Raw genomic sequence first — 13249 nt, forward strand, 5'->3', positions numbered from 1 at the left:
CCCTTCGACTGCATTCCGAACGGAGTTTTAACTCCGAGTTAAAATTCACCATATGGGATTTTGATTGTCCCAGGAAATGGTTGAACGACGGTAATAACGCTATAAGTATGTACGTACGTCTCAAAGAAGCTCGTACAGCAGCTTACGGTCGAAGTGACTTAGGTTAATATATTGAGAAGAGAAATCGTTTAAAAATTCGCAACTTTATACAGCGCAAATGTGCGAGCCGCTTTTCAAGCAGAAATCACTGCAATTTTATCTTAATAGTTCGTTTGTCGGTATACGTAATAAAGTGTAGCGTAGGCTTCCGAGATAATGCCGAATAGCGATCGTAGCGAATTGCATCTGGAGAATTTATTCTCAAAACATTATAATAACGGAGTTCTCTAAACGAGAACCCGGACTTCAATGATCATTTACACCTTCACCTTAGTCGCATCTATACGTCCGATCGATGTGTACGGATAAAATGTTCTTTTGGATCGATATACCCTAAATATCGCATGAACTTGAAAATATTTTAGCCTACGTAACATACATACCTACGTACGAAAAGTGCGCCGAGGTCGCTAAAAAATCTGTAGATCGAAGATAGTCGCGTTAGTCATTAATTTCCACGATATTATTGTTATCAAAATATGATCAGTTTTTGCCGGATACGATTTAATTCCAGCATCTTATTCTATCTCCGATGATTGGAAGTTTCTCAATCCGTATGTAACGTATAATATTACGAATCGATTATCATTCTCCGGCATTTAATTAAAGACGATATGAAAATAACGAAAAAGAAAAGAGAAAAAAGAAACGCTTCAGATATTGCATGTATATATTTTCTTCTCAAATTGGTTCATCCTTGGAAGTGCGTGGCATATAATATATATACATACGTATATATATGACACATATCAACTGCAACATCCGATGCTATAATCTTGTACAGGCCAAATATACATACATTTATCCACGCAAGGGAGTAAAACTAATGGCATTTGAGCTGGTAAAAATAAACAGAGAGAAGCGTTATCAGTCGACCCGCTGGTCTGATAGCGGCCTTCTAAACCCAAAGAGATAACATTTCTCTCATCGCGTACATAGTGTCGCTTTCAAAACCGTTGGCAAATTCAAAACGTTTCCAACTAACAATAAGAAACGATCGTATAATACGGTACGGTCTTCTTCCACTGCAATGTCGAACGTCTAAACGTTACGTGGAATATATAACAATTTTTTTTTTTTTTTGGTGCGGTGTTGGTTTTTTCTTCTATCACTCGCGATTACCCGTGATAAAGAAGAGAAATTACAAATAAAACAAATATAAACTGAATACAATGACAACCGAATCTTCGAGAGTATCAACGTTAAATCTCAAAATCGAACGTAACTTTAACGGTGAGTTTCATTCCTTTGATTTTTTTCCGATTTTCGAACGTGGAAATTACAGAGTCACACGATATTTGAGATATCTTTTTTTTTTTTTTTTCCTTCAATTCAAATCAGCGTCGCCTCGTACGTTATCTGCGACGATAATCTGTCAATGAGCCGGACTTTTAAAGAATCAACGATTGTGTCCCGAACTCGGAATTCGATTCACTTGCATTCGTATAATAATATTAGGTGAAAAAAAAAAAAAAACTTTGAAGAACGTATACGTCAATCTATCTACGTAATAATTACATCGAATTTTGCGATGATGTAGGTTAACGACGTGTTTTTATTTAATCGGTTAACCAAATTATACGCAACTTCAATTGCATATCGTGCTTATAAGCTCATTACTGTATCACAAAACACGTGCGGTTATCGATTGTACTTTTTTCACATACACGTATACATATCTACCGAGTATATACTTTTTTGCGTTATCACTCAAAAAAAGGAAAAAAAAGAAAAAAGAAAAAGAAAAACTTACGACTTTTGTACGTACGGACACACCATCACATATACAATGCGAATTCAACCTGCAATTTGAATATATACCTACCCACGTTGAAAGCATATTTTTTGAGATAAGAATATTCCATCGGTAGTACATATTGCGGATCCGACATAAAATACGTGCGGGTATTCGCAGTAATTAGTGTACACCGAATAAACTTTACTTTTTTTTTTAAGAAATTTAGAAGAGGAACGAAATTCTGCATATCCTTATCTTCCGTTCACTATTTTCTGCGGTCAATATATCTCGATGCAGGGAGATTGTTTCGGTGTTCAGTGTATAAGGATTTACATGAATTTTCCTCAATCTTCTTTCAGCATCTTATATTACGATTCCGCGTATATCACGCGTTCGAATGGAACGGAGCGGGTTATACGTGCGTGCATTTTTGAGCGGATGAGAAGGAGAAGAGAAAATTCTCAATCTGGCGATTCGCGTGCATCTGTTACGCGTATCGGTGTGTAAAACGTTCTGGATTTTCCGGGAAAACGTGAGCGCGGTCGAGTGCGCGCGTATAACGCAACATTGGTGCAAGAAACTGAAAAATAAAGAGGAAAAACGGAACAGGAGGAGTAAGGAGGCGCATAAATCGTTCCTGATTGTTTTCACTTTCGGAACGCGTAGATATTATACCATACAGTATATACCTACGTTATTCATATTCTACGTTACCCGTATTATATTATACCGTACGTACCGCGTGCGTGCGTGTGTGTGTGTGTGTTCGTGTGTGCTTTTAAAATACAGTTTCCCATAAGACGGGACTCTGCCTTGGCTACGGTATTAGTAAAGTTATAGTATATATATATACGAGTAGAATGCACTCGTGCATCGTAGGCATTACAATTGATGTACAGAGTGCATGTGCATCGCAGCATTTCGCTTTACTTTCCTTTATGCTTAATTACTAAATTACCATAAATTGCTTCCTGCCATTTTTTCTTCTATTTTTTTTCCCTTACCTCTTAATTCGTTCGAACGTAGTCTTCTTCCTACTTCACGTGCTCCCGTGTCGTCTTGGGACTGCGGAAAATTCGATCATCCTTGAGTTGGTTGTTTTTTTTTTTTTCTCCCAGAAATTTTCGATAACCGGGTGATCGGTGGTTTTCATATCATTCCGTGTTACATTGATTGTTGTACACCGCGAAAATAATTGAGGGCCTCGGTGCAATTATTTTATATAATCCCCCCGAACATCCGTTTTCATCAGGTAGGTATTCAGATCCGCTCTAATAAAGAGGAGAAGATTTGGATTAAGATCGAGATCGAGATCGGGATTGAGAACCTCATTGGTCGTAAAAAGTTTGCGCGGGAGAAGCTACAGGTCGCTTACGGGGGTGGTGGGGGGGAAAAATTGGCGGGCGAAGGGGAGTCGAGGGGGTAACGACGTCACCGTTCCTAGCTTCGGTGAATTTCAACCGAGAACCGGGATAGGGATATGGGAGGAGGATAACTTTCTCTCCGCGCGCAGTCTTCGTGTGGCAAAGTTCTTATTGCCTTCCGGGTTTGCCCACCGACACAAATTATATTTCATGTATATATATATATACGAATATATACGCGCGCGTGTATACGCCGTGTACCATAAAACGAGAATTTTATACAGAATTATTTATATTCCCCTCGTACACGCATCATCGGATATCGCGCGCGTCGATTTTGCCTTGGCGATATAATTTCTCTCGAATTTCTCATTCAAATTTTCTGTAGATATCATAGATTTCGTCGATCGAAAGAAAATAGCGAAACGATGATTTACATACGTGAGAAAAAAGCAAAGGAAAAGTTAGAAAAGGAAAAATTAATTAAAAATCACCCGAAACCGCCTGGATTTCACTTCACAAAATGAATTAGCACTTCTTTCACGCGATGACGATCTTTTCTAATTTTATTGCTCGTCTGCGCCGAAGCGATCAGCTTGGATGCACATTTTTCGAGAGCGCCAGACGGAGATCCATCGATCATTTTCGAAAACGTTACACCATCCGCATTTCGACCTGCATTCGATTTCGATTCGGTTAACCGTCTCAGACCGTATAGGTAGCCCGGATGCTGAGTATTTTGACTTTTTCTTTCATGACTTGATCGCGGTGCATAAACGAAAGTGATTTTGACAGGCGAGACGGGTGTAATGAATGTGTGTGAAAAGGATTTGAAAAGCGTATAATATGAATATCGATAACGATCGGCGCGGCAAGGATAGGCGTATCATATATTTACCGATATACAATTTCGTTAATAGTTTCATGTACCTCGGGATGTATAACGACAAATCGCGGGTTTGCGGGGTGTCAAGTGGGGGGCGGGCGTCGCGACGCGGACGTACGTAAAGTTTAAAGTGTTTCTCGGTGTGGTTAGCCTACAGCCCTGCTATTATAGGAAGTGAGTACGGCGAGCGAAGTAGTCAAAGACAACCGGATCGGCCACGTGACTTTCACTTTCACCGCCAAAATAACGGGGACGCACGCACGCACCGTTGCGTGTATATATGTATATATATATATGTGCGTACATTTCTATATATACTATGTATACGTATATATCTAACTGCCCACCTATACATGCGATACCTACACTTGCAATTAAATATAAATGTACATGGCCGTGGGTATATCATTCTCCCGCAACAGACACGCGTCTCATTTTATTCTTAACAGCAGGAAATTTATCAAAGAACAATTCAACGATCTCATTATATACTCCAAATTGATATTTTTCTTTTTCTGTTTTTTTTTAATTAACATTTTTTTTCAAATCTCTACGTCGACACCGACGTAATGGCGTATAGCTGCACAGGTGTACTCTATACATGCAAAGGTGCAATACGGTTCTCTTTTCTTCCTTATTATCTTTTTCTGTTTTTTCTTCATCGTTATCGGGTACGTCCTTATTTGCCGGAGTCATACTTACATCGGTAACCGGTTAAAATGAAACAAAATTTCTTCGCTCGTTAATTCTGCAAATAATATTTTTTACACGTTCGCTGCAGCGTGTATTGATGTGTGGAGCATTCCAGGCAGATTCGATCCGCACGTTCCGAGCTTTGTCATCTTCGATTCGTGTCAGTTGAACCTTTTTTCGGAACGCTCTTGAGATACTTTGCATTGAAATTTTGTAAATAAAAGTTTTTCTTTTCACGATATTTTTCTCTACTCGACGAATCACGATTTCGTTGAGTTTATGATCGATTCATTGATTTTTCGTTCCACAGAAAAGTAGAAATAATTACAATTGCATGCGAATGAATTTTATCGACGGAATATTTGGACCGTGCATGTGAAAATTGTTCGGAAGTAGGTACCACTGCGGTTAGAAATAGTGAAAATTTTTAAACGTAAGAGAAACGAAGTCGACATATTTGAGGTCCCGTACGCCTTCTTTATCGAAAAGACTTTCCTCGTGTTCGATGACAAATATAGGAGCGGCAGTTTCAATGTTACTTACAGGGTATTAAATTATCAAAAAGTGAAAGGATTGCGGTATAATTAAAAGTTTCATAACTTACGCACTGCGGAAAAATAAGACAGACTTTTACACCGCGATATCCGCAGATATATATTCGAAACGGATGTACGACGAGAAAAAAAAAAAAAGAAATAAAAAAAAAACTACACTGCAAGTGGAAAGAAAAGTGAAAAAAGTTTACATTAATTTTTTGTCACATGAGTTGACGGTGCGTACAGGCATACGTTCATGCACTGCATCTTGTAATACGGCTTCGTTATAATAACTTTTTGCAATTTATCCGTGATGATAATTTGAACTACTATAACTACACTAATGTTACCTCTAATATCGTCGCGATTATTATCGGAGACATCATATTTGAATAATCAACACCACGAGCTCGAGATGTGTATAAATTATACTTTCATGTAATGTAACATGCCTACGTGTTTGTCCGCGTATACATATATATGCATATATTTATTGGGTACATACGTACGTATTTAGTTATCCGGAAATTATTAACACCGATTAAAGTAATTGTTAGTGGGATAATAATCGACGTGTAAAGTTACAGGGAGTCGTATAATCACGCCTGGCTGGTGTTACCGCCACTTTTGCTACCGCGGCAGGTTTGAAAAATCTGTATAAATAATTCCATCGCATGTATGTACAATTGTAGGTATATCAACCCGGCATTGGCTTCTAAGATAGCGTTCCCCCCTCCCCCCCCCCCCTGGCCCCCACCTCTTCCGACCACGTGTAGATATCGCGTGAAATTCCGTTCGAATTTTATACATAATAATTATACCCCTGAATTACCTGTGTGTCTTGTACGAAATATTTCTATCGCCTCTGTTTCGTATTTTCTAGATCTACGTGTTACAATACACCGTTGAAAAGGCGTGTTCAGGTGCGTTGTAAAGATCTAACGCATCGCTGACTGTGTACATATAATTATATCCACATTAATACATCTATGTGCAACCTATTTATATATATGTATATATATATACATACATACGAAATGACTTTCTCGCCTCAAACCAAATTCATCACCGAACAACAAATGAACTAATCACGAGGTTCTGCGTGTACGTGTATAGGTACATATATTTGTATGTTGATATACATTATAGGCACAGTCACAGTCAGAGAAAGGGGGACATTCGAATGTCAATACTGAAAAGCGTTTATACGTATATATATATATAAATCAAATACATGTATTAGCATATAGATACGCGTTCAACAAAAAAAAAGGAAAGAAAGAAAAATCAAAGAATTTTTGTAGACGTGAAAAAATTCCTTTTTACATAATTTTTATGTTGCCATTATACACCGCTAGCGATATAATGTAGGTTTATTAACGACGTGTACATATGTATATCATATTATGTATATTCGTTGGCAATTTATGTATCACGTATTTATCCGTATCTGTGCATACATATGTATATCACTATCAATGCTAGGTGTGAATCACATCACGTATAGATTATGCGTTTGTCTCGATACTTTGCGTAGTCACAACGTGGGCGCGTAAATAACGTGGTATCGTATAAATATAGTTGTCCATATGAATATATCCATGTACGATACACCTATGTACGTGAGTATACGTGTGTAACGGCGGAGCGGCTGTTGCGGGAATTAATTTTAGATTAGAGAACAGCAGCGGTGGGCGCATGACTAGGTCAACTTCGTACTCTTTCCGCACGATATAATAATTAATGGATGATTTGGAGAAATATTTCTGAAATGAAATGGAAAAGAAACCCAGACGAAATTCGTGATCCGTTACTCGTCTGGACAAAAAAGATGAGAATACCAAAAAAATCGACGCTATTTTTAAAAACTTTCCCACCACATCTTGAGATTTTTGGAGAAACTACATCATCTCTCATGGTACCACGCACGATGAATACCCTTCGATGTAAATGAAAAAAATTCAGAGTTAAATTTTCCTTTTTCTCGTGAGAAATTTACGCACGTGAATTTTCCCACCGATCGCACGTATTCTTCCGAAACTTCCAAATTTTATTCATCTACCTTCGTTCGTTTTTGCTTGTCAGTTCGAAATGTGTGTGTCTTGTATTTGTCACGCATGCCACGTGTGTGTACGCATCCGTGCACGTATACGATGATATTTTACGTATAGAATCTGATCGCGTGCGTATAATCGTGAATTTAATTTTTTAATTTTAATTGGTCAGGTGAACCCGACCCACCATGAAATCATTGTACACCGTTGAAACTCCTTTTCCCCGACACTCTTACCGAAACCGTACCTGCTGCAAATTGTTAAAAATTTTCTCCCGCCGTAATTATTATCTTATTTTATTGTGTAATTGTTTTTTTTTTTTTTTTGTTTTTACTTTTTTCTTTTCTTTTTTACGCTAGTCACTTTCGTTTGTTACGCAACGCCGATAATTTATATTTATATGCATATATATATATATACACTGGGATGTATACATAGGTATGCATACCTATCTACCGCTACTTCGAGTTTTAGTTTTCGTCATTTTTGTTAATCGACGTTACTATCCCATATACGTTGTATACCGTCGTCGTCTCGACAACGGTAGTCGAGAAAGTTTGAAAGTGAATTACGGTCAGCAAGTTTTTCAGCTGAATAATTATTAACTTTATATTATTATAGGGATAACTTCGTAACCTTTAAATTGTTTACTTCATATTCGCATGCGTTGTACAGATGCAATTTTGTACACCTATTATTCAGCTATGTTATAATATGCGGTGTAAAAAATATTGCAGAATTTATTCTTGTTCCTTTTTCTTTCTTTTGTCTCGTCTCATACTCTACAGTACAATTCACAAATCTCTTTTGATTTTTGTCATTTCAGGTAAGGCGGTTTCTAATAAGACAGACGGATTTCGTGAGTATCAATCGTATGAATTTTTAATTATTAAGTATAGGCAAAAGTAGTAGTAGTAGATCACATAAAAGTCGGACTTCTTTTTTGCGTTCCTTTTTTTGTCTTTACCCCATTGAAAATTCGAAAGTTTGTCTCATCGGAGTCGGAATGAATTGATTCCGCGAATACCTGATTAAACGACCATCGGTTCATCCGGAAATTAAATTTCAAGGAAAAGAGAAAAAAGAAACGAACGAAGAACATCATCTGACTCCCGAAGAATTTCTCTTCCTCGTTCGTTCGGAAATACGGTTCGCGCTGCACGTCCGTCGATAAATCGAAGAAAAAAATAAATACAAGCGATCTGCATGATCGGAAATATAAGAACCGAATTTCTAGTCGTTTTTCACTAATTTCGATCACTTCATAATTCTCTGTCAATGTGACGAGATTCTTTTCCTACATACACGTTATAGGCAATCGGGTTAACACACACGCATTCAGATGTAATTATAAAGATAGTTTTGCGTACATTCTCGTTGTAATGCACAGATCATCAGTTGAGTAATACGCGTAAGAGAACTTACAGGTTATATGTAAGCATATGGTACACTGTACAGCGAAAGTGATATGCTGAAACTGACCTACACAATGTGCTTGACCGCCTTTCAAAAGCAAAAAGTAGGATAATATATAGGTAATAATGAGAGTGACAAACTTTTACTTTATTTATAGATGATAATCGTTATTTTTTTATTAGGTTTACCCCACGCTTTACCACGATTCCGTATCCACAATTTATCTCTCGGGATGGATGATTAACTCACGTACGATGGGCTGGTGCGAATGAAAGTTTCGCGAATTATCACCGGAATAGACAGACGATATAGAAAACGATCATCGTTATATTTGCTAATAAAAATACACGGTCAAACGAATATGCATAATCGATTTTCATTATAGAAAAATCATTTTTCAGTAGATTTGGGAATGAAAAATTCTTACCTCCATTCAAACGAAATAAAATATGGGTACTTGTTTCAATATCATCGAGGGTGAGAATATATTTCTCCAGCAGGAGAAATATCTTCGATTAGATGATAACTCGAACCAGGAGATTTCGAGACTTTCGTGACCGAATGATCGTTCGATCGATTTGAGAATAATTTTCAACCCCTTCTCGCGTTCAACATAATTTTTGCGGAGTCGACGTCGCGTTTTCGTATTTCGGTCCATCTACGGTAGGATCATATCATGTAATCCTGCGACAAAAAAAAATAAGGACAAGCGTACAGCGGGGGCCCGGGCCAAATTCGCCTCTTATTTATTGCGTATATACGGATATTAATACATATAAATAGCGGTTGTATACCCGCGTTATCTACTTGGGATCGGCCCGGAAACCAGTCGATGAAACGCTTAAAAGTACGGGGGGAAAGTGGCCGTGCAGCTTTCACTGGTGTTCGCCGAGCCTCGACCGCGACGACGATTCCCTTACCACGAAACTTGCGCGCTTATTATATTCCCACACCAACGTTCGAATACCTAGGTATACATATACGTACACGAGGTAAGGACGGAGCGGAATAAAAAAAAAGAGATGAAAAATAAAATAATACCAACGATAAATAAGTAAGTAAAACAATTAACGTGCGAACAAATCACTGGACCGCCAAGTCGCAACACCTCGAATTTCACGCGAGATTTTATACATATACTACACCTTATGTATGTGTGGTTTTTTGCAATTAGCACGCTTTGTGTACCTAGCTAAATACGTGTGTATTGTGGTCGCGAATTTAGGTACATATTCGGTTTTTGTCAAATTTATTAATCATTTTTAGCGTGTAAAGGTAGAGGGGAGACCGTGGACAGAATGGGGTAGGAAATGAGAAAACTGCGTTAAAAACTCAATTATTATCTCGATTATACGGCGAGTTTATTCCGAATTTGAAGAATTCCAGTAAGGGACAATTGTTGTGTATTTGAACCGTGAATTAGATAGAGTATCGTGACGTATCGTGTGTATAAATTATTTGGGTTAATGAACGTGAGAGATTTGGGCTAATATACCGCGTGGATGTGTGATACATTATAGTTTGACAAACGCACGTTGTATAGCTGTAGATATGACAGGCGTATGAAAAAGTTGATGATCTTCGGAAAGTGAAAATTATAAATGTATTATCGCTAAGACGTGAGCTGGACGAGGAAAAGCGACAGTTCACTCACAGATCTGTGTACGATAATTATCGATTAGTTCACTCGTTTAGCGTCAAGGCCAGAAAAGGAAATAAATCATTTCCACTTGTATAATAGATCGTTAATGAGACCAGGAAACAGAGATCATTATATCGTATATAGATCAAGAATACAGCACAACTCTAGCGTAAATGATATATAATCCACCCATATACATTACATATATGCAGAGCACGAATTATATCCGGAAAAATAGAAGAAAAGAAGGAAAAATCTCGATGTACGAGAATTTACGCCAATCCCTTACTATATTACTTCCTTTTTTTTCTTTCACTCCGCTGATTAATTGCACCGCCTATATCGCAGGAATATATTTCCACAATCTTGGAGAAAAAAAAAAAGAAGAAACATCACGTGCGTTGAATCTATATTCTCTGACAAACAAACGGATCAAAAGTTAGAAACCTTTATTTTTTTCAATGGTATAAGTGGTAGATCACATAGAAAATTAAAATTGAATGAATCACCGTAAAACAATTCCTACAAACTGTTAAGAATCACTTCTGGTCTTGATTGCGAGTATATTCTTATTCTGGATAATTGATACTTAACATTCAAAGTAGAAAGTGAAAAAATAATTCTAACTTTGTTTAATTTCGTATTATAATTATACCAGTTGTACTGAACATGTGCATGCCATTCCCGGAATACGGTTCAAGGAATCCACTCGTTAGATTTCTGAAATTGAAATTATGCGTGCCGATGTCTGAAAAATCGTACCAAATTGCGATGCTGAAAACGAGCGGTGTCTCATCCAGTCGTCCGCGCGCGGGTATTATACTCTGCTTTTCCATCCTCGCAGTGAATAAATAACAATAAAAACAATGTTAACCGCAACAACAATACTGGCGATAACAATAACAATCGCATATGTGGTAATAATAAATAAAGTGACGCTTTGCGCGACAGCCATCTATGAATTATTTATCTCGACAGGTTTATGGAAGAAGTCCGCAATGTTCAAACTCCGAGAATTCCTCGAGGTAGATGTCACACGTCTCTATGAATCCTCGACACTTACTTTTGAGAGAAGCAAAATGTTAAAAAGTCATTGAGAGAAATAAAAAAATTTTTCACCTTTCAAGGTTGCAAAACACATAATACCTGCACGCCGTTAATTTTTTACTACATAACAAATTAGATCGGTTGAATAAAGTTCTTTTTATTTTTCTGTTATATATCGAAGAGTTTTTAGTATTCGTACTCTATCGAACGATACCCAGAAAGAAAAAGAAAGTTTCTCAGTTATTCAAGGAGGAATTTTCCGGTAATCAAATATAAATTTGACCAAAAAGGTTGAATAAATAACAGCGCAATCTCGAAAACTGACAGGAATTTGAGGATTACTACAACGAACGAACTGTGAGATTTCGCATTCTGAAATATATGGGGAAATAGTCTCGAATTCACATGTATAACCACTTTTTTTTTTTAATTTCTTTTCCAAAAAGTCGCCAAGATCTCTATTCGGGCACGTTTCCTGAACAGTTCTAATGAATTTTATAAACGTAGCTCACGTATTCTAAATTACTAAGTACACTAGTCGTTCTTGCCCGTAGATTTCCTTAGGAGTACACGTCAACGTTTTTCATATAACGTTTTTAAATCCGGCTGAAATTATTTTAACTATGTGTTTAAGGCATAAATTCCAATGCGTGCATGCTTGAACATTGCGGAAGGTGGATTTTGTTATGTCGGTTTCCCTTTCCCGTGATAGCTACACGTATGCACCTAAGTATACGTACCCGTCCATACGTGTAATACGCATGTGAATTATATACCTTCACTTTCTAAGCCGCGGGTACATTGCAGCTGTTAACTATATACTATATAACGTACGCACGCATGTATGTATATTCGTGGAGTTACATAGAAATGAGCACATATGTACAATGAGGCATGTACCGTGATCGAGTCTCTTTTTAGTCTCGTCCTCGTGGAGATGATGGTGTTGAGGGGGGAGAAACTGGTCGCAGTAGGTCACCGGGTAACGGGGAAACGCCAAGAGTTCTCTCCTACACACGTGTAATACGCCATGTACGCACCACACGTTCTACGTACATACCTGACCTGTAAGAGCTTAAATAAAACCGTTTTAATAACGGGGCCGCGGCTGCGAGGGGCAAAAAGGGGGAGAGCCAAGGGAAAGGGAGATTCATGGAAACCGATGAAAGCGAAAACTCTTTCACTCTCGTAGGACGGCCGCATTCGACCAACCGTGCGCGGTTGTACCCGGAGTACGTACGTTCGTACCTAATGCCCAACCTGCGCCTCCGATTCTTCGCCTAGATTTTTATGTAGAAGGCCTCATTCCAAGGGGGTAATAATTGGGATGAGCCTCCTCATTTTCTTTTATTCGCTCATTTTTTAGGCACAAGTTCAATTTCGTGGGAATTTCACGCTTGTGCGATTTGTAACGCGATCCGATTTCCGATCAGTTACCCATAATATATATATTTCAAATGATACATCGCTCCGCGTATCGAATAATATAGTTTTCGATAAACTTCGTGCAGGCGTTTACTCGATTGGAGGACGCCTCGCGGCTCACCGCGGAAAGAAATATCGCACGGTATATACATATGTATAATGTAATAAAATGGTACTCATTGTATGATTAATTATGTGCTATAGAATTGCTATTGCTCGTAACGAGTGCTTGTAATGTTGATTGAAACATGGAATATGTGAAACAATTTTATGAGAAGTTGTAATTTTT

General features: G+C 37.8%; 1 protein-coding gene across 24 annotated transcripts in view; it reads left to right on the forward strand.

The window, feature by feature from the left end:
- The window catches only part of LOC105689422 (thyrotroph embryonic factor), a 79382-nt gene that overhangs the window by 53692 nt on the left and 12441 nt on the right, over positions 1–13249 (forward strand). For 14 of the 24 annotated variants that reach the window (XM_048651093.1, XM_048651094.1, XM_048651089.1 and 11 more), the window contains one exon: positions 8257–8289. The exons of 9 other annotated variants lie outside the window; for them this stretch is intronic. In XM_048651093.1, the coding sequence (XP_048507050.1) occupies positions 8257–8289 (33 nt within the window). Of the gene's footprint in view, positions 1–1126; positions 1393–8256; positions 8290–13249 lie in introns of those variants that run through there. One more of the 24 variants, XM_020854348.2, reaches the window with a different exon arrangement.

Source organism: Athalia rosae, chromosome 2 (genome assembly GCF_917208135.1).
Source record: "Athalia rosae chromosome 2, iyAthRosa1.1, whole genome shotgun sequence".
In the NCBI taxonomy this organism is placed as follows: domain Eukaryota; kingdom Metazoa; phylum Arthropoda; class Insecta; order Hymenoptera; family Athaliidae; genus Athalia; species Athalia rosae.